Here is a 23505-nt window from a genome sequence, read left to right on the forward strand (position 1 = left end):
TTGCCTGAATTTTAAAAGTAGGCTAATTAAAAATCCAATTGAAGTATGACAACTGAGGGCGTTTTCCTAAACGTGAGGTGGTGGTGAGTTAACAAAATCCAAAAAGTTAAACTAAAACCGGTCGAATTTACTTCAGAATGACATCCCAATATGACCGTGCAATCACAGTCTTTTCACCTGATGGCCATCTTTTTCAAGTAGAATATGCTCAAGAAGCAGTCAAAAAAGGTTCCACAGCTGTGAGTATAGTTTTATGTTGATAATATGTATTGAAGCTAGGCCTGGTTTTTCCATCCAGGCAGAAGCGGTCGGTCGCAGTCAATGTACCCACACATGTTGGGTACGCGCGCGGGTACGGCTTCATATTATTTTGTGGGCATAGGCCTAGGCCTAGCCTGTACAACCATGTATTGGAGCAAGCAAATTAGTTACTTGGTGTTGTGCTTGAAAATGGCTGTAATATTGGTACCCAACATGTTTATACGTTGTAGAAATATATTTTTAAAGACTTTTTTCATGTAATTTGTTGCCTTTGTTTTTACTCTGCAGGTCGGTGTTCGTGGGAAGGACATTGTTGTGCTTGGAGTTGAAAAGAAGTCTGTAGCAAAACTTCAAGAAGAAAGAACTGTTAGAAAAATATGTGTATTAGATGACCATGTATGCATGGCATTTGCAGGTAAATTATATCTTCATTATTTATCATTCATTAATGAGACACCTTTTAGGAGGAGTGTGCTGTAATGTATGTATATATATATATGTATAGTGTATTTCTATTCTATATTTTTACTAGGCTTGACAGCTGATGCTCGCATATTAATTAACCGTGCCCGAGTAGAATGTCAAAGTCATCGTTTGAATGTTGAAGACCCAGTAACAGTTGAATATATTACACGCTACATTGCACAAACAAAACAGGTAATCTACATAAAAGTGTAACTGAAATATTGAAATTTATGGTCAAACAGCAGTAATTTAACACCCCTCTAAAAATAAATTTAAGACCCCTCTTTAAAAATAAATTTAAGACCCCTCTTTAAAAATAAATTTAACACCCCTTTTTGCATCAAATATTTTGATGGTATATAATATTAAAATTTTTCTTGCAGCGTTATACACAGAGCAACGGAAGACGTCCATTTGGACTTTCAGCTTTGATTGTTGGTTTTGATTATGATGGCACACCAAGACTTTACCAAACAGACCCTGCAGGAATCTATCATGCATGGAAGGTGAGTGTTAAGATCTGTCTACACTATAAAACTATAAAAAAAACTGTATGCGCCCAAATTTGGTAGTGATATGCCCAAATATGGTAGTGATATGACATCGTCTTGTCCATATATGGGCACATCACATAAAGTTTGATAGTGTACACAGAGCTTTAGAGCTTAAAGCTCAATTACTGTTTGCAAATTGTTTTCGAACGTTAAATTGTTTTTCAGGAATGACAACATTCTATTTTTGTCTTTCACAGGCTAATGCTGTTGGAAGGAGTGCTAAAACTGTACGTGAATTTCTTGAGAAGCATTATTCTGAGGAACTGGTAGCTGATGAAAGTGCCACCATCAAACTAGCAGTCAGAGCTCTTCTGGAGGTCGTTCAATCTGGGGCTAAGAACATTGAGTTGGCCGTCATGAGGAGAGATAAAGCTATGGAAGTAAGTCCCCAGATTAGATTACAACTAAAGAGGCAGGAGATGATGTCTCTCTAGACAAAGACTACTTCTCTTTCAGTGATTTTTTTCACAGCATTTTCTTTCTATCCACAACTCTCAGACTCTCTTCACTGGGTTATCCTCTTTTCTTTTTGTTCCACGTATCTCAATCTCCACATTTATGACCTCAATTGTGACCTCTTTGTTTTTGACATTTCTCATTACTTTCATACAGTGCTCTTGTGTTCTTCTAGTGACTTCTCTTCTGTTTTAAAATTCCATCATGGATATGCTATTATGGGAATAATAACTAGTATAGTCAGGTATATTAATATATCTTTTTTTACAGATACTAGAGACATCGGAAGTTGAAAAATATGTGACAGAAATTGAGAAAGAAAAAGAAGAGGAAGCAGAGAAGAAAAAGCAAAAGAAAGGACCAAGTCAATCTTAGCTGTAGCTTTCTTAATTTGTTCAATTTGTATTGTAAGAGAATACTCATTTTCATACTTGAAATTGTGTCCATTAAGACCTGTTCACACAATGAGTTTGTTGTCATTGTTCTGTCCACGCTATGATTGGATGGGTTTTGGTGTATTGTAAAATACTGTAATCTGAATTGATTACATAATTTCAATTACTTTATTATAGTAATAGTAAGTTAAAACCTAAAGTAAAAATTAAACTGGAAAGATTTTGAAACCATTTATAAATTTTCAAAACGGGGACAAAAATATGTACATTAGTGTTGTTTATACAGGCTGATTTTGAAGATCTTTTTGCAGCTATTTTTGTTACAGGTTCATTACATAGGATCAAGTATGAAACAGACCTTATTTGTAATCAATGTTCAAATGTTGCAATGATTTATTTCAAATAAATGTATCATACATTACAACAGTATGATTCTTTTGTATATGCTCATAATTAAAATACTCTACCAATAAAGGCTTACACTGTACATTTGACTTTCACATCAACATTTATTGGATCAGGTTTATTAATAAACAGTTGTTTATCCAATCAAAAATAGTGTAGTATATTTGAGCCAATCAATAACGTCACAAATGTTGTCCAGAAATTCAGAAGATTCAACCAATCAGACAACAGAGATTTTCTAAAAACTGCAGACGATTTTAAGTAGGCCTAGCTACATGTGTGGTACATTGTTACTGGCGGTATGGCTAGGCCTGAATAATCTAATCATTATTATTTGAAGAAAATCATTATTAGAATAATGTGAAGTGACCAGACTACAAAATTAACTGACAAAAGGCAATTACCAGGTAGCGAATTACCGTCAAAATGAGAGTAGAAGGTACGTTAAAAGCTACTATTAGGCCTTTGTTTTACTGTTGGGAGGCCAGATCAATATAGATAAGGGACTTGGGGGCCATTGTCCGGTGGACAGTGGTGGCGCATTTTATGATCGATGCCTCTGCTCTATCAAATGTATTCCTACCATTATTTAATATAAAGCCAACCAATGAAATATTGCTAGCAATAGTGGGCCATTTATTATTTGGCATTCTTTTATATGAACCTGAAAATGTCAGTGTAAATCTCCTAGGTCTAGATACTAGTAGTAGTAGTACTAATAATGTTATATAGGGGTAGTCAGGCCTAGAGAAGAGAAGTAGTTGCAGTAATAATGCAGTAACGCCGGTACGTATGGTACCATATCAATTGAAAGGATACACACGTTTGCTTGATTGGTAAACAATGAATTGTCCCAAAATGAGGAAAGTCACTTGTCTTTAAACAAGGAATATTCAATTCATTCTTGGTTTCTTTCATCCAATGTTTCACATTTAACATTACTACAGTATTAGATGATCCTTATCTAGGTTCTATACAGCAAATAGGATTAATATTTGTAAAAAGAAAATATTTAGGCACTTAGCGATCATTAAATCACCATACAAAAATCAAAATGCCCAACAAATAGTAACATAGTACAGTATAAATTTAGTACTGTTAATACTATTCAAATCTCACTTTAGGGGTGGATCCAGGATTGTTTTAAAATAAAAATATATTGTCCCCCTGAAAAAATAATTAGTACAATTTTTATTTTTGGTTGAATTTATTTATTTCTTTTTTTTTCTACCTATTCAAAGTCTGATTTAATTAATCTTCATATTTCATGTTTTTGGGGACCGTCGTAATAGACCGTCAAAAATCGATATCAAAAGAGGGAGTGCTCCCTTAGTGCTACCCTCTGTGCATATCAGGCACAAGCTAAAAAACGACAGTAGGCTTTATTGGGCATCTTTTTGTTAAACTTTTATTTTCTACAACAATGAAAATTACAACAAGCTGAACCACTTGTTGCCTGCTGCTCGTGTGTTTATCTTCTTTCAGACTCAACAATTTTAAATAGTTTTTAAAAAGTAGGCTACAAATAATATACACACATTACTGTCTTTTTCAATTCCTTACTTTATACCTCGGCATTAATACTTAACAAAACATTTCGGTTACCAAACTTTTTTCTTTAAATTTCTTTTTAGGATACTAATTGTAGCACATTTTTTAAAATGAAGATGGTATCAGAACTCTGTACCTCTTACTTTTTTAACTATTTTCTCATTTATATAAAACCTTACGTTAAGACCGTTCTTAAATAAATTATACTTCTGCATATTAAATATGTTTACTTCTTTTCTAGCATGTACGAAAATTATTCAATCACTTCAACAATTTTCTATTAAAAATAGTTGTATGTTCCGAAATCTGATGTGCACTTATTAATGTTTTTAAATAATATTTCTTAACTTAAAGCTTTTTTTTTAATTATTAAAACCTAGATATATTTTTTCACACATTATCTAATGGAATTTTAAACATGGAAAAAATATGAGAAAAACCCTTTATCACAATGACTGTAATAGTTGGTTATGGCGACTGTTCAATAGTGCATGTTAATGTTACTAATGCACTACATGATCATTATTGCCTTGACGTTTTGTCATTTGCTATTTTCTCCAGGCTAAACAAAAACACAAATATGCCTTTAAATAAAAAAACTCTCCCATATGCAAAATATTGCCTAGCAAAGGCTAGTATAATTTTATCACTTATACTCATAAATTAAATTGTTATAGAACAGACATGGTTCTTTGATCTTCATGCAGTTTTCTGCAATCATGTCATCAAATGTGTTATTTCTTTCTTTCAAAACTATGCTTGAGCTGGCTGAAAAATAACAAAAAATGTATACAAATATTAAAAATGATCAATTATCACAAAATTGAGCAACAATAACATTTTCCATTTTTCTAATTGACTTTTAGCAATAAAAAAAATAGTGGTTTTGTTTATAAACTACCAGTGAATACGAGTTAGCTGTGGATGTGTAAATGACATTTAAGTCGAAACAAGTTTGTGATAAAATCTTCAAATTGTGGTAAATTATTGCGAAACCTACTTTTTTTTTTGCAATTTTAATGTGTGTACTTTCAGTCAAAGTTTCAAGCCATTCATGAGTTTGACAATAAAGTATTGAATTGAAGATAACACTTTTCAGTTATTCATTCAGGAGATTTTGTTTTCCTTAAGTTTAAGTCAAAGTTATGTTTGATAAAGTTACAAAGTTTGTAACAAATTCTTTGTAATCTATCATTATCAAACTTTATGTGAAAAAAATAATTGATGTGCCCTTATATGGACATAATGATGTCATATCACAATTTAAGCAATCACTACCATATTTGGGCACATCACTTTTTTTTGTCAAACTAGATCGATAGTGTAGACAGAGCTTTACAACTTTATTACAGTTATTCACTCACCACTGGTGCTTGCTGTTCATTGTTATCTGCCCTTTCATTTCTATAACCACCACGTCCACCGCGATAGCCACCTCTGTAACTGCCTCTGTACCCACCACGTCCACGAGGGCGATAACCACCACGATAACCTCCCCTGTACCCACGACGTCCACGGGAACGGTAGTTAGCACTTACTCCAAAAGTTTCAGCATTTAACTTGCGCTCTTCTTTCCAATTTGATCGTGGACTGAAAAGCAAATATATTATTCATCAATCATTACAGTACAAAACAGTCTTTATGTCTTAATGTGCCTGGTTTTGTGGAAAGTTTAGTATTCAGAGTGTGTTTTAATGGTAAAAATGAATTTTGGACCTTCATGAAAAGCCTGTTTCTAGTTTTCAAAGTAATCTTTCTTTCCATAAATTTAGAAATTTTACATTATTACTATACTATATGGAAAATGATGATTTACATGTAGTCAAAGTGAAAAACTACGACATTAAAATGGCCTATTCTTTTATATCATTTTTAAACATAAATTGGTTTAAGATCCCAGAAGGTTTCGGTTTTCAATGTGCCAGCTTACCCTCTGTTAGATGCTTCACATGTAATAGAATCAAAAAATGATTTCTTGGAATCGTAAAACAATTCTTCCTCTTCGTCTTGTGCTGCATCACTTGGTTGAGTCTCATTACCTGAATCCTCTTTACATTCACCATTACCTGAAATTGTGACAAAAAATACATATATTGTATAGTATATTAAAATTGACATGCCTACAACAATTTGATTAGCAAATTTAGTTAATACAAATACGTACACTACAAACACTGCTCACAGATGTTTTAACAATTGCTTGTTATGTTATTAAATACAGATATCTCCTTATCTAAAGCTCTGTCTATACTATGAAAATGTGACATACCCATACTTGAACACGATGTTATATCACATCACTACCATATTTGGGCACATCAAACTTTTTTTATTGAACTAGTTTGATAGTGTAGACAGCATTGTGATGTCGTAAAGGCTTTTTAAATAACCATACAATTTACACTATCATGTTTTTGAAATTGTTTCATTCAAATTAATGCACATCAGGTTGTATTCAAAATAAATTGCGGTCAAATGGAATAAGACTGTCTGTACCCATCCAAATATCATGTGATACTAGTAGCTTTGCTAATGGCAAAAAAAAAACCAAACACAAACCTAGTTTCAATTTTGTCTGGAATTGTTCTTCTAATTCGGACTTATCAAACTTGGAATTTGCTTCAGCAAAGTCAAAATCAGTACCAACTTTAATTGCTTCTTTCTTTTGTTGTCGGTTTGGTGCACCACCACCAACCACAGTATTGCCACCGGCTCCACCTCCACCACGTCCCCTTCCTCTTCTTTGTGGTTGACCTAACAGTAATTTAAATAATACAGTTAATAACCGACTTCTTTGAGCTGTCCTAATAATATCTGGTTTTCCATAAAATCTGGTATTCGAAATGAATTTGGGACTTTTTGGGCCTCAGAAAAAGTCTGGTTTTGGGAGTTTTCAGAGTATCATATCATTTATTTCAATAAATTTTAAATACAGTACAAAGACATAAAAACAGTACAAAAGTAAACCAATAACAGCATTGGGAGAGTTGACTGTTGTTTGACATTTTAATTGTAATAATTCAACATCAAATTTATACTTGTTTACTGTATGAAGTATACCATTTTCGCGAAAGGAAAATAAACCCATTGCTTAATATGAAAATATAATAGAGAGTAGAGAAAAAGTATATTTCCACAGTATGTATTCAATTTTGTGTCAGAAAAATACCAAAAAAATCATAAATTAAATTTAAAATTTACCATCCCTACGATCTCTCCAGCCTCTATTGTCACGATTGTCCCGCCATTCACGGTTATCACGCCATTCACGGTTATCGCGCCACTCACGATTGTCCCGCGTATCCCGTCTTTCTTTACTATCACGCCATTCCCTCGAATCAATATATTGATTCCCTTTTTTGGTGTCTGTGGTTTGCTGGCTTGATTTTTTATCTTCTTTGGAGCTTTGTCTACGTACTTGTTTACCCCCTTCGTTCTTTCTTTCGTGACCATCATCTTTCTTCTTTTGTGGGGAATCTGGTCCAGATGCTTGGACACCTTGTTCCATTGTAGGAGATTTACGTACTGGTATGTTTAAAGGCGGAGTTTGCCTATCTGTGAAAATCAAGCAATAAAGTTTTAATAATTTAATTTAAATAATGTTCAATGTCTCTTTTAATGTTATATACACTGTTATTGAGATACATACATAGTTATACTATAGGTGAATGACCACAACATGAGGTGAATAAACAATTACTAGGTGAGACTAGTGACTGCACCCAATATTATCACCATCCATATACATGATTACAGAAAATACTAAAAAAAAATATTCAGTTTAATACCATTCAGTCTTACCATGGGTATGGGACATCCCGGGTACACCCATTTGTCCGGTCATCATACCACCGTACGCCGAGTTGTAAGGCAGACCTCCGAAGGGACCGTAGCTTGGAGTGGACTGCTGAGGGAAGGATCCTGGTGGCGCTGTGTATCCATGACCAGCTGGTGTACTACCATGGGAATGCTAGGAGAAAAAACAAAGTTACATGGAAAAAAATAATACTTGAAAAGGAGGAGGAGAAGGGTGTATGCAGTAGCGTACTACATTGAAATAATGTTTAGATGCGTGGATGAATTAGGTAGTATAGGTGACAACTACATACTTGCACAATTGCGGGGTCTCTAGCCAACTCTGAACTTGAAGACTGCGCACATTTTGGTGGCTCACACACATGAATATCTTTGATATCGTTCCCACGAAATACGATGTAGTCGTACACCTGCGATTGTGGCGCTATCGGTCGCTCTACGGGTCGGTCTTCAGTTCCAAATGAACGAACTAGTAAAAAAAAAATATATAAGACGTGTTGTTAAAGATTTCAGTAATATTAATAATATATCTGAATATTTTGTTGGCGACTGCTGCAAGGGGGTTATAAACTTATACTAGGCCTAGGCCTAAATGTTATTTAAAAAGATTGTTTGTTTTAAAGTAATTGTATGATGAATGATATTAAATTATAAAACTTGTGTTATCTCTAAAAGGTTTAATTACTAATGGCTCGTTTTCTTGACTTTTCCACGACCTAACATCATCAAGCAAGGAGAGAAGGATTGAAATGAAAGGTCGAGGAAGATTTTTCAGCAAAACAAAATAGAAGGAAGAAAAAAGGAATGCAATATTTTGTTTGTAATATTGATGACTTTAGTAACAATGACCATGTCTAAATCTTTCACATATCGACACAATTTACTATGCCATCAAGCACTGCTTAACTACAGAATGCCAGTTAACAAAGACCTCTCGTTGTTCTAATGGTAGGTAAATATAAGCGGAATGACGCTTAAAGAAAAAAACTGGACTAACCCGAAGCTAAAGTAACAGTAGATTCTGCAGCATTTATCGTATATAATTGCCCTTCATACCGAATTTCAGCTCTTGATATTAGGCTAATTTTACTACCAATGTATGGCGCTCCAACACTCATCTTTAAAGGTTGAAGATATCTTACAACCTTAGAGGATGGGAAATGATTGAATTGACCAACTCTCTTTCAGCCTCTTCTGTTTGCAGATCAAAATCACAAATAAAATGGCGGAGAATCAGTAAATTATAGAGGGCGACATTACAAAACTTTGCTGCTGCTTCCCCACCACCACCAGGATCCATTATAATTAATATGCAGAATTTTTAAAACAATTATTGTCATTAAAGGCAATAGGCCTATATGTTTTAATTATCGACCCTCATTTTAAAAGAATGCAATATTTTTTATTGATTTTTTTTTTTTTAATGAAACATAGTTTTGTCACCTTTTATTCATTTCATTTATTGTTTTACTATAATTTATTTAAAACATAATTGAATTGATTGTAAGTATATCATTATGAATATGATAATGACAATTTTTAAAACTAGTTGTAAACTGTGGATAATGAGCAGACTTTTTAGTTAGATGATGATACATCATTCATATCCACCGCCTTAAAAAAAGTTTTATGCACACAAGTGAAGGAATTGTTTTGTTTGTATTTCTACGCCAACAGATAAACTTTAAACAACTAAAACTTTACATTGAGACAATAACAATAATAAAATATTTGAAGATTGAAAAGAAAAATATACAGATTGATATTGATATTTATAAAAAAAAAGTTTGTATTAAAAATTTGTAAAAGTTACACATCGCCCTCTATATTCTCGCTTGCGGTAATCAAACAATCCCATAATAACATTCACGTTGAGCATGCGCTTTGTCATTTTAAATTCAGACTCCATGAAGGAAAGATGGCGGGCACGACGTCCTTGGAACTGGAAGACATCCTTTCGTCTGAGGTAGATGAAAGTGCCGTGAGATCACTTGTTGGTTCTTTGGAGTCCCAATTAGCTTCATCAAGCACCATTCCTTCTGGTACTGTGGCTACGGAGACTGCAGGACGCAACAATCATGCTAATATTACGTTGAGCACTTCGGCAAACAACATGCAGCCCGTCCAGCCCGCCACAACTACAATTCAAAACTCGCACTCAACCGGGGCTAAAGAGGTCGTATCTGGACATGTATTTCCAAACAAAACGGTCGTGTCTATAGCTCCAATTCAAGTTTCTAGTCCGCAGGTTTCAACCCCTGGTGTTGTAGTGAGTACAGAAAATAAACCAGTACAAAAAACCACTGTTCCAACAACTTGTGTAAGAATTATAACACTTCCCACAAGTGGTGGAGGAACTGTTTTGGCTTCTGAAAACAGCATTGCTACAGTCAACCTTTCAGACTCTGCTAAAAATATTATGAGGCCAAGTAGGACTACACAAGCAATAACACAACAGAGTATAAATCCACAAATAGTAACTGGAAACGGAAAGAATGTCATTGTCAGTAGTAACGTGGTTGTTACTTCAGAAAGTAAGCCTACAATAACGTTAACGTCGGGTAAACAACCGGTTACGTTGACGCAGTTAACTACGGTTCAACCAAATACTGATCCCTCACAACTTGTAACAAACACACAGCCACAATTTGTGCAAACTATTCGCCCAAGAGGGGCAGTTGATCAAACCGTGACAGTCGGAGTAACAAATACAAGTACGATAGCTACACGGGCGTTAACGCCGAATCCGCAACAAGTTGTAATGCAACCTGGAGGTCAGATATTGACGCAGCCTGTTAGAATTGCGCCTGGTCAACAGGTCATTGCACCAAGGCCGCAGAACGTTCAAATACGATTACCCGATGGAACAACATTACCCCCAGGAGTTGTTCTCATTAAGGACGGCATGGTAGTTGGAAGTACTGCTTCGTTAGGTCAACATGTTACTAGTTCGCAAGGAACAATTTATAGAACTGTTCAGGTATAAAATCTGAAATTTGAAATATTTCTAGACCATTTTGTTAGCTTTAAATTGAAGCGGTATAAACAATTTGGCCTTTATTTAAAATTTTGTAAAGTTGGAAAATTCATTTACACTATCATCAACTTCTCACAGTACTAATACTACAGTAGTATATAACCTGTTCATATTTGAATCATAACTTAAGATCCAATGGAAATAAAGAATATTAATCATGTGATGAAAACAAATGTTGACCTACTTTTACTTGACCTTGAATGTTATTGTTTTATTTACCCTTTACAACTCTCTTTTTGTATTCCCATAACATCAACACTAAAGAACACTTCAGAGTCAGCTTTATTTATTTGTGAAATTTTAAATTAATATCTTGATTTTTAAATTTATTTTTTTTGTAGGCAAATTAATGTGTAACTTAATTGCACTGCTTTATCAGTCATTTGACTGACTACTGCAGTTTGATTTGAAATAACTTGCAATATTCATTTTTCTGATAATTATTGTATTTGTTTTTATTTTTGTTAATAGAGTCCACAAGTTATAACACAGTCTGCAATACGTCCTGCCAATACAATGAGGTTGACTTCACCGGCTCCTATACAACTTCGAAATATACAAGGACATGGAAACGCAGCCGGTTTACCCGTACGGCCGGCAATGACGGTGCTAACAGCTCCTGGCAAAGGAAACCCAACACTTATCAGTGGCTTACCCACTTCTGGGGCTGTTGGTTCAAATACTATAGTAGGTCAGCCGTCTGCTGGCGTGACCTTGACCTCTGCGAACTTGGACAGTGTAAAAAAATGTAAAAACTTTTTAACGACTTTGATCAAATTGGCGGCGAATGCAAATCAGCCACCGAATACAGTTCAGAATGTGAAGGATTTAGTTCAAAATTTAGTGGTAAGTTTAAATGGTGCTTTTACAGTACCCTCTGGAGCTCTGTCTACCCTATCAACCTTTATGTGAAAATGAGATGTGCCCATATATGGACATGATGATGTCATATCGCTACCATATTTGGGCATATCCTCACCATATTTGGGCACATCAACCTTTTTTGTCACATTAGTTTTATGGTGTAGACAGAGCTTTAAGCATATAGGACCAAAGGGTTTATGGATCATCATCATATCTACTATATACAGGTATTAATTATATACCATACAATTAATTTAGGACCAAGTATAGTTCCTGGAGGGCTGGATACACAATTTATAGAAAATTAGGGGTTAGGACTATATCCGGATATTGAAAGACAACTTAGCATCTGAAAGCAAATGTAAATTTTTGGGTGGGATTATAATTGAGCATTGGATTACTTTGTACTGTACATTGAATGAAAACTATGAGATGTATCATACACACAATACTACAAGAACGGTGCATACAGTAATCGCAAAATGAAAGTGCTGTTTTGTCTAAATGTGCATACTGTATTTCATGATCTATAAAATCTATGCACATGGATTAGAGGTCCTATTTTATAGTATGCTAGTACTAATAGTTATAATATGCAAGAATTGATATTACAAAATGTCATTAACCAGTAAAAAGGGTTAATACACAAATTATGTGTTTGCACTTAAGCTCTGTCTACAAAAAAAGTGTGATGGGCCAATATATGGTAGTGATGTGCTTAAATATGGTAGTGATACATCATCAGGTCCATATATGGCCACATCACATTTTTTATCACATAAAGTTTGATAGTGTAGACAGAGCCTTATACTATAAAGACTAAATACTAATATTGGCAGGCCAATCTAATCCAATTTGTTATTATACTATTTTATTAAAACTTCACTGATTATTTAACTGTTTTGTTGCAGGATGGAAAGATTGAACCTGAGGAATTTACATTGAAATTACAGAAGGAGTTAAAGTCTTCACCTCAACCCTACTTAGTGCCTTTTCTTAAGGTAAGTATCGTAAAACACAACCCATGTCTTAGTGTTGTATCATAGAGGGAATCAAACTTAAAATGTCTTAAACTCAACAATTTTAAACATAGAAAACACTCAGTAAAACCTTGTTATTTTCTTCAGATTTGTGTAACTTTGGCTTTGTCCTGATTATTGTAAGGTGGCCATTATACCACAAACACACTATAAATAACATACACTTGTAATTTGGCCATAAAAAATTTTGTTAATATTTAAAAATTATTAATATACTTTTTTTATTACAGAAAAGTTTACCTCTTCTGAGACAGACGTTAAAGGGGCCTTTATTAGCTCCACAGGCGCCAGGAACCTCTATCATGACCCCAGGAGTCGGTGTTGCACAACCTAACCTCATGTCTTCTGTTGCAACCACCAACCAGAAAACTGTTACTGGACACAAAACCATTAACCTGAATCTCAACCATGTGCAACTGTTACCACAGGGTGCAGCTAAGAGCCAGTTTATAACACCAGCACCACCTAGGTTACAAGTAAGGCATTACTTGCTACATCAAGATTGTGCTTAATTATTTTGTTTCGAAATATGGAACTCTTAAAGATCTGTCTACACTATCAAACTAGTTAGACAAAAAAAGTGTCCCAAATATGGTAGTGATATGACATCATCGTGTCCATATATGGGTACATCACATTTGATAGTGTAGATAGAGCTTTAGGTATAATTGTGTGTAAGTATGAATTATTGCTGTAAGCTCAATTATACATAATGGTCATTACATAATGACAAATAAAAATGACAATGCATTTAGAATCATCTACGTCTAATATATAGTATAAACAACAGTCTCTGCAAGGATATTGTGTTCAGTAAACATAGCAAACTGAGCTATTGTGTGTAGCTAGCTGTATAGAGCTATGTTCACAACAAGATTTGATCCAGTCGGGTTGCTGGAGAAGAAGAGATTGTGAATAGGTGTGCTCATATATAGACATGATGATGATGATGACTACCATATTTGTGCATATTACTTTGGTCCTAAAGGGGGTCTCCTTACTAACTGTATTATAACAGCAAAGATTAAAACAAAAGAGCACTAAGATATTTTCAAGAATTGATCATAACCCTGCCATTCTTTAAAAATTAATAAATCAAATGCTTCCATTTAGGCTCCAACGCCACGAAGTATAGCGGGTCAGAATTTGATTCATGCCAACACGCTGGTCAATCACATTCGGGCTGCCGTAAACCCAGGCACTGTGATACTCAACCAGGCAAGGATACAAGCAGCACATCGAATGTCAGCTGTTGCCGCTAAAGCTGGTGCTGCAGCTACACCACCGAGGGATAAAGGAAATAAACATACCTTCAGGTAAATTAGAATAGTGTTATTAAAGGCAAACAGTTAATAAAGGGGACATTTTTGAATTCCAAATGTGTCCCTTAAATTATACATTGCTACCATTGAACAAGAGGAAATATATGTTTTAACACTACAGAAAACAGTTATTAAAGGGACACTTTTGGGTCCCGAATGTGTCCTCTTAATAGAGCTTCTACTGTGTACCATTAAACAAGGAGAAATGTATTTGTTAACGCTATGACAAACTGCTATTAAAGGGAAACTGTATTTAAATTATAACACCATTAATACTACTACTATCAATCATTTTATTATCATAGTTATTATTATTAGTAGTATTGTTATACTAAATTACAAACTGAAATGATGTTTTTTTCCTAATAGGGATGATGATGACATTAATGATGTGGCATCAATGGCAGGAGTGAATCTAATGGAAGAGAATGCTCGTATCTTAGCAACAAATTCCGAACTGATTGGTACCCAAATTCGTTCCTGTAAAGATGAAGCATTTTTAGGATCAAAACCTTTACATACCAAGATCAATATGTTGTGTGAGTGTTATTATTAATAATTACCCTAGGTTAAACAAAATGTTACTATGGTGGTGATATGTCCAAATATGGTAGTGATAGGACATCATCACATTGTTAAAGTAATGTTAGATAGTGTAGAAAGAGCTTAAGCCAAGGCCATATGCCTATTATAAATCTCTGTCTAAACTATCAAACTAGTTTGACAAAAGAAGTTGATGAAGATGTGCCCAAATATGGTAGTGTTATGACATCATCACATTGTTAAAGTAATGTTAGATAGTGTAGAAAGAGCTTAAGCCGAGGCCATATGCCTATTATAAATCTCTGTCTAAACTATCAAACTAGTTTGACAAAAAAAGTTGATGAAGATGTGCCCAAATATGGTAGTGTTATGACATCATCATGTCCATATAGGGGCAAATCACATTTTTTTGTCACATAAAGTTTTGTAAAGTGAAGACAGAGCTTAAGAACTAGATGTCCAGCCAAATCACATTAAATAATATTTTTGTTACGTACTGTGCTTTGTTTGAATCACTTTACTGTTTGACTCTATGGTTCTTATAGTGTATGTCTGTGACCTAAACATATTCTGTATATAACAAAATATCATTACAATGTAAAGCTCTGTCTACACTATCAAACTAGTTTAGTGGTATGTGGTATGTCCAAATAGGGTAGTGATATGACATCAGACATCATGTTCATATATGGGCACATTTTTTTTTTGTCGCATAAAGTTTGATAGTGTAGACAAGACTTTAACAATCGGGATTTGAACCTATAACTCATTAGTAATTGTTGTACCCACCTTGCTTACTTTAATAAATATGTTTACCATTTTGTATTTTCTTCATGCAGGTGCTAAGCATGGTCTTGGGGACACAACAGCAGACGTTGTTAATCTTATATCACACGCAACGCAGCAGAGACTGAAAGATTTAGTAGAGAAATTAGATGTAGTGTCACTTCATAGGACTGAAATTTATAAGGTATACCAAAAGTGTAATGCATCAGAGCCCCTCCTTTGGGACACCCCTGTTCAGGGGACATCATTAAAGAACACTTTGTTGGTTCCTAAATGTGTCCCATCGGTTATAATGTATAGTAATTTAGTTACAGACTTCAAACAAGCCCAAAATGGTATCTAAATCAAGTTTGATCTGAAATACAATAATTTAATTTGATGATGTTTTACACTTTATACAATATAAATATACCTCTATTAAGAAGACACTTTTTTGGGTCTTGAACATGTCCACTTAATAGGAATTCTACTGTGCTTGGTTATAGTTGAAACTGGTTCATTACAATCTAGTATTGCAATGTGTCTAATGTGCATTCTTTCTGGCTTGTGTAGCATAAATCTCTGTCTAAACTATCAAACTAGTTTGACACAAAGTGTGTTATGGTCAAATATATCATCCTATCCATATAATATGGGCACATCACAGTTTTTTGTCACATACAGTTTGATAGTGTAGACAGAGCTTATGATTCCATTAATCCACATTGTCTTATAAGCTTAGGATATCACACACCTGTACAAAGAGTTATTTGAGGGGAGTATTTTTGTTGTTGAGTCTTCACTAAATATATTTTTATTTTGTTAATATTTGTTTGATAGACTGACTCTCGGTACGAAGAAGCCAGTGATGTACGTAGTCAAATGAAATTCTTCGAGCAGCTTGATTCATTAGAAAGAAAACGTAGAGATGAACAAGAGAGGGAATTGTTATTACGAGCTGCTAAGGTTTGCTTTTTTTTTCAAATCAAATCTTGGAATAGTAACTTATGGATTGAATGAATCATGGATTGAATAATCTACTATTTTATTGATTGAAAAACTTAAATATTTACTCTTTTAGAGTTGTTCCAAACAAGAAAATCCAAAGCAGCTTTAATAGAAATCAAATGTTTTATTAATTGAGATTAATGGAGTGGATTAATTGATTTAAATGATTCATGGATTGATTAATCCACTCATATTTACTCCTTTAGAGTCGTTCCAAACAAGAAGATCCAGAGCAGCTTCGATTAAAACAAAAGGCAAAAGAGATGCAACAAAAAGAGATGGACCAAGCGAGGATGTACAATGCTAACATGGTTGCATTGGATGCTATTGGACCGCGGAAACGCAAACGAGACTCATTTGCAGCTGGAGGCCTATCATCGGTATGTTTTCACAACATCCAACAATTATTATTTCCAAATTTTTTTCTTTTCTGTGCTACAAGGAACTATACAATATATGATATATTCTTTCCTTTCTTACAGGGTGGAATAGGGTCATCTGCGCTTTCTGGTAGCTCACCATCCGTTGCTAGAACTCAAGTAAGTGCCAAATCACACTGTTTAGGGTCGGTTTCCACCAAATGCAGAAAAGTGAATTTCACATCAATTAAACAACATGCGATAGAATGAAAGCTTAGCAACAATACTTCCAATGTGAACATGGTTATTAAAAATTAACTCCAAAAGACATTTCTTCCTTTGACATGTGTAGGTGTAGGCAGTGTCGAGTTGCTCATCCACTTCTGGCGAGAAAACAATTTTACCTTATCGAAACCATATCTTAAATATTCAAATGCAGTAGAACACCTCCTCTGGGACACTTTCCTATCAAATGAACAAGGGGAAATATGTTATCTACAGCCATTTGAACACCTGTTACGAGGAGGACACTTTGTTGAATCCAAATGGTGTCCTATTAATTAAGAATAATATTGCATAACATCTGGTCAGACTAATTGCCCTATCAAGTTATAATAAATAACAATTTCAGATAGTTGAAAAAGGCCAAATAGATACCAACATTATTGATTTAGGGAAGAACTTACAATTATTATATTAACAGAAAATAACATTTTTAATATAAAATTTCAACATACCTTGAATTATTGACCACGTTTCACATGTCTTTATCAGAAGAATCCTATGAGTGTTTGTTTAAAAAAACATTTTTTCTTTTTAACACCACGTATAAACTTTCATTCGAACATTTTTAATAATATTGAATACACTACAAATCTGCAATCTTATGTTTACTTTATGAGAATTTTGTTTAACAGATTCGCCGTGTGAAGAGAGTGACGCTTCGAGATCTATTATTTGTACTTGAACAAGAACGAGAGACAAGGAAATCGGACATCCTTTACCGTGGCTACCTCAAGTAGTGGAAGAGTAAGGTAATAGGAAGCCAAATAAGGCAACTAATTTATCAAAGTGTAATAAATATTCTGGGTTTAACATCATCTCCGACTCTGAGAAACAATTGGTTTCTACAGTAAGCAACCTGGAATAATGTGTAATACTGAGGAAATTGGGTCACAACTTCTTCAGGCCAGTGGAATGGTGCTGACCTCAGCAATAAGCCAAAGTAAGTATGAGGAATGTGTGCTTGACGATAAGCCAGGAACAGTGATGGACGACGTAGAAGAAGATGGAATCCTGTATGTAGTAGTCTTCCTGTAAGTTGTAAGGACAGAGGGCGTGATACCAAAGCTATTACTAAGGAGCAGATTCGAATCGAGTTTGCTAATTATCAGACAGAGAAAGTACGGGAATGACTAAAAGAAACACACACATATGAAGCAGAACGCCAGGGGTGTGTAATGAATGCCCAACTACCGATATATATCCGTATTTGATCATAACACAGCAGCAGCACCGTTTACAATATAGTATATTTAGAAGTACATACAACAAACTACATCTACTACAGCACCTAACTAATTTGACTAGTATGAATGGCTTTTGTAACCAAGCTAGTGGTAATTTTGTCCCATACAACTGGAGGGAGTTGGTAGTTACAAACGTGTGGAACAAGTAAGCCTAAATTAACAGGCCTAGGTACAGCAAGTAAAGCAAGAATGAACCAATGTTGCTGCATCATATAAGGGAGTTTTGGTCTACGCAACAACTAGGCTTAGCGATTCACACTGGCTGCATTGACTATCATGTGTAAGGTATGACTGAGTGTTTACGGACTCTGACCCAACTTGGCTGGCACTAGAAATATTGAGATAAGCTCTCGCTCTTATCTAGCAGAAAAAGATTCTACAGCTGAATTTCAAATGTGTGAAGAACTCGCCTTGCTTGGAGTAGCAGTGGAAACTCAACCAGCCATCAACCTACTACAATATATAAATAATACGGGAGCCATACCAATAACATGTACACTAGATATAATACCGTTTAAGATAGATTTCACAGCAGATAAAAACAAAGCAGCATCCGCACAAACTAATTGTTAATACTATCCTAATAAATATGACGACGCATGTGCATGAAAATAGAATTCATGATACATTTAAATCGGCAATATAGGTCGACGACGCCGCAAACACTATTGACAAATAAGTAAGAAACAAAAAGCTGAAATGGTGTATACTGTTAGATATTCAGGGATTTTATTTTTGTTTGCATCGTTTTGATTAAGACGTTACATAGATGTAGTTGAAAATAGTGTTTGAAATCATGTTTAAAGTTAAATTACTATGTATTTTGCCTAATCTCAAGACTGAGTGTCTATTTAGTAGGATAACACTAGTTACAAACTAATCACAAAATGTGTTTGTACTTGGATTAGCACCAAATGTTAAATGCGTGAAATGCAGTACAACCACTCATTTGGGACACCTCTATTAAGGGGACACTTCACGAACGAAGGGCGGTAATGGTATATCTTTTAATACTACGGTCAACCCCTATTTAGGGGACATTATTGGTTCCTAAATATGTTCCATGGGTTATACTGTATAGTAATGTAGTTACAGGCCTCAAACAAGACCCAAAATGGTATCTAAATCAAGTTTGATCTGAAATACAATCATTTACTTTGATGATGTGTTTACACATCTTTATAAAATATAAATATATTTTATTTTGTTACCTGTTTATAAAATGTATAGCAATTTGATTGGTGTCAGATGTTATCTCGCATCATTAACTTCATATAACCTAAAAGAGAAATATCTTTCAGTATTTTTTCCATCAAATCTTTATAATGTAATATTCTGTACATACTGTAGATCAGTCAAAAGGGTTTTCCATATCACATTATTAATGATAGTATCAGAATCATGAAGAAAAAGATGTATATTAATAACTTTTTATAGTGTAACATTTTAAGGGATTTTCTATTTATTATGGGTAAATAGGGAGGACAATGTTTTTTTGTGGGAGTGAGACTGAGATGGTGAGTGTTGGCCTAAAGCTCTGTCTACACTATCAAAGAAGGTGTGATGTGCCCAAATATGGTAATGATATGATGTCATCGTGTCCATATATGGGCACATCACATTTTTTTTGTAACATAAAGTTTGTGCATATTCAATTCAAACAACATAATATTATTAATCATCTATCTTTTTCGACTGCACTACTCCCCCCCCCCCCTCCCTTGGCCCCTTTTCATCCATCCAAACACTTCAATTCTTCTGTACATCTCAACTATTTTCGGCAAACATTTGTTCTCTTATTTGCACTGGATTCTGTACTTCAAATATGGATGTCCAATATAGGCAAATTCTGTAGTACAGTGTCATATATGTATCATATGTGGCGCCTGTATTAAATTAGGCTTATAACCTATGAAACAGGTGACACATGTGATACATATGAGACCCTGTATCAAGTAATTTGTCTATGATACTGGAAAATCAGCCTGTGGACAATATTATATACAGTACTGAGAATCAGCTACATTTAACCATGGAGTAACTTGACAACGTGACATTGCAAATGAAGCTCTTTTTTGTATTTATCTATTGTTAAATGAAAGTCAGTGGGTAAATTCTTCCTAAAAGGTATCAAAAAAATATTGTGGCTTATAACATAATGTTGTGTTATATTTTCCTTTTTATAAATCGAACCATATATGTACTCAAGAACCTAGGACGTTTAATGATTTTATTTTGTTGTAATTTGAATGATTAACATTCTGTTTTTGATTATATAAAAGTTTCACTTGGTGTGATGGCGGTATTGGAGTCTCATTATTCTCACTACTTCAACAGAGTACCCTTTAAAACCACCTTTCTTTTGTTAGATATTACTAGACCTTTGTCTCTTTGCCTGCTTCTTCCCTGTTTACAGAGATTTCCATGGATATTTCCCTCCCCCTTTCCCCCACACTAGAACAAAAGAAGTAATACACTTGACTTGACCACCACCAAACTAACCGTGTACCTTAACTTCAACTCTAAGTGTGCAGATCTATTAACAAAATATTACTAAATCTTCGCTCAACTACTTTGATACTTTCCATTGTACAGAGATGTCGACCTCTCCACGTCGGATTTTTCCAAACCCCGGTGTAGAAAATATGTTTTTAATACACCTGAACCCTACAGGTAAACGCATGAATAAGTTAATTCTATAATCCACCCACCCGCGACCATCTCTCTCCCTTCCCGCCACTCCTAATCGCTACCGACCTTTCCAAACACACACACACACCTTCCCCTCCCACTACACCCCCTAGACCTACCTTGTTCTACAGCAGTGTTGACATTTCCGTTTGTAATGTTTTTTATATATTTACATTGTATTTTTCACTTGTACAAAACACAGTACAGTATATCAATGAATATCAAGATGATTTCACATAGTGAAATTTATTTTCAGCAGATTTGCAAATCATATAATAATTTATTTTAGTGTTTAAAACATAAGTAACATCACAACAGATTTGCAAATCATTTAATAATTTATTTTAATTAGTTTATTGAATATGGAAAAAATGTTGTACAAATTAAACATATATGATTAAAATTATGGCAGTTTTATGTTGTCGATAAAAACATAAATTATTCGTTTTTACTGTAAGCGCTAAACCCTTCATCATATTGCACCATACACTGGTGTGTGACGTGATTGCCGCCAGCCATATATCGCCCACCACGAAGACGCTTGAGGCGCCTCATACTTATAAATATCTCCTTCATTTTATCTGCTTCTATTTTCGTATGTTAATATATGGTGGGTTATTTAACTACTGTACCAAATGATTACAATACATGGGATTACTTATAAACGAAGTATTAATTTGTTTAAGGGTATTAAGACAATTTTAATCAAATCAAGTTTTACAACGTAAATAATATACTTTCAATATTCAAATGAAATGTGTTATATTATTATATTTATTTGTTTTGACATTTAAACACGAACGCACTATTTTAATCGGGACTCCGGAATGTGATTTTATTAACTGCCAGAACTGCTAGTTTTGTCGGGCCGCTGAAACAAATATAAAGCAAGAAATATTTCTTACAAAAAACGCTGCTCGCTTATTGACGTAACAGTTTTAAAGATATATTGTCCCTCTGAAAAAATATTTTTTTTGTTTTTGCAAGTGTCATTTTATTGTCACATAATAGTTATTCACGTTAACCAAACAATTATTTACCTGAAAAAAAATGTAATTTAAAGCAAAAAATACTTAAATCGTCTGCCAGTTTTGGGTTATAATTAAACGTTTCTTTTCTCTTTTTATACGTAAATAAATATTATTTTTTTTGTTACAGAAGTGAATAACTTGTATTTGAAGTAAAATACAACAAGAATTCCTACTTTGATATGAAACAGACTCAATTTCTGTCACTTTATTTTATTATTATTATATTATTATTATATATATATTATTATTTAAGGTCAAATCTGGGGGGCACTTCATCAAGCCTAGATACTTCAAGTGTGAAGTATCTATTAATGGACTGTTTTGATAATAATTCAATGATTATCTGACAGCTTTGCTTTGGGATTTGTAATTTTAGCATGACATGTCCTAGTTTACAAAAAACAAAAATGTCGGCCTCTAGTACTATAACTGCTGCTTGCTTTCAGCTTCTGAATGAGTAGTCCTCTTAGAACGTAGCTGGCTAAAGCAGCAGCTTGACAATATTGTCAACTAGGAAATCTTTATGTTAAACTCTGTCTACACTATCAAACTAGTTTTGACAACAAAGTGTGATATGCCCAAATATGGTAGTAATATGACGTCAAAGTGTCCATAGGCACATCCCATTTTGTTGTCACATAAAGTTTGATAGTGTAGACAGCTTTATAGATGGAAATCTATACAAAAATAACATTATGCTCAACACTGGTCTTTTGGGCAAGTCAATAATGTATGTTGCGCCCTCATCGATTACAATACCACACTTACTTCCCTAAGTGTCTTAATATAAATTCCCAAAATGAAAATATAAGAAAATATATGGTAGAGAAATCGTCTGAATATTGAAAGCAGTGTAGGCCTAAGTACGTTAAATACGGCTGTAAGCATTAATGTATTGTAGCCAAACGTGTTTACACCGCAGTAACTGCAGTAACTGTAGCATTTGGCTTAAGTAGTAGGTCAGCTTATAACATTTTTTGTACTACAGTAACTGCAATTTCCACATTACCTGATTTCCAATGTTTCTCGTTTTACTCGTACTTTGTCTTCGTATTTATCACTGTGTAAATATTGTACAACACATGTATGACGATGAAACACTATTTGTAAAGGAGAAGATAGATTATGTAATAATAAGAGTGGTCCGTTTTCAAAGGCTGTAAACTAAATGTTAAGTTGTTTTACTTGTCGTTGTTTGCCTATTCATTATCAGAACTCGATCAAAGTCGGCCCCAACCCATTTCGGCGGCAACTCACCCTTTTTTGCGTTCCATAATTTATCGGGATGCAGTTGCCGATTTAGATTGTGGCCGATGTGAGTTGGGCCCAGGATTGTTTAGGGCCGACAGGCTTTCTTTTATCTTACCTTTACAAATGTGAATAGTTAGTAGGGCCTATGACAACAACAAAAAA

The 23505-nt window shown here is 34.3% G+C and overlaps 3 protein-coding genes across 4 annotated transcripts; 2 read left to right on the top strand and 1 right to left on the bottom strand.

Annotated features, from left to right (window-relative positions):
• The first annotated feature begins 57 nt into the window (after positions 1-57).
• On the top strand, positions 58-2663 carry LOC140056771 (proteasome subunit alpha type-7-like). The gene is made up of 6 exons (XM_072102250.1): positions 58-239; positions 550-676; positions 794-918; positions 1110-1232; positions 1478-1660; positions 2007-2663. The coding sequence occupies exons 1-6, from the start codon at positions 138-140 to the stop codon at positions 2109-2111; spliced, it is 765 nt and encodes a 254-aa protein (XP_071958351.1). The 5' UTR covers positions 58-137; the 3' UTR covers positions 2112-2663.
• A 781-nt stretch (positions 2664-3444) lies between these two features.
• Positions 3445-9124, bottom strand: LOC140056770 (protein LSM14 homolog B-like). 2 transcript variants are annotated; one of them, XM_072102248.1, is made up of 8 exons: positions 8901-9124; positions 8197-8372; positions 7889-8057; positions 7289-7642; positions 6647-6841; positions 6018-6153; positions 5452-5677; positions 3445-4851 (listed from the first exon to the last, which is right to left on the bottom strand). In XM_072102248.1, exons 1-8 carry the CDS (start codon positions 9019-9021, stop codon positions 4822-4824), a joined length of 1407 nt encoding a protein of 468 aa, XP_071958349.1. In that variant the 5' UTR covers positions 9022-9124; the 3' UTR covers positions 3445-4821. The 2 variants fall into 2 exon arrangements, with proteins under 2 accessions (XP_071958349.1, XP_071958350.1); XM_072102249.1 differs by having other exon boundaries at positions 3446-4855.
• A 492-nt stretch (positions 9125-9616) lies between these two features.
• LOC140056588 (transcription initiation factor TFIID subunit 4-like) lies at positions 9617-21789 on the top strand. The gene is made up of 11 exons (XM_072102012.1): positions 9617-10883; positions 11412-11786; positions 12716-12805; positions 13075-13320; positions 13958-14160; positions 14536-14705; positions 15549-15679; positions 16315-16440; positions 16689-16862; positions 16965-17021; positions 17759-21789. The coding sequence occupies exons 1-11, from the start codon at positions 9822-9824 to the stop codon at positions 17861-17863; spliced, it is 2739 nt and encodes a 912-aa protein (XP_071958113.1). The 5' UTR covers positions 9617-9821; the 3' UTR covers positions 17864-21789.
• Positions 21790-23505: the final 1716 nt, after the last annotated feature.

This window comes from Antedon mediterranea, chromosome 8 (assembly GCF_964355755.1).
Source record: "Antedon mediterranea chromosome 8, ecAntMedi1.1, whole genome shotgun sequence".
In the NCBI taxonomy this organism is placed as follows: Eukaryota; Metazoa; Echinodermata; class Crinoidea; order Comatulida; family Antedonidae; genus Antedon; species Antedon mediterranea.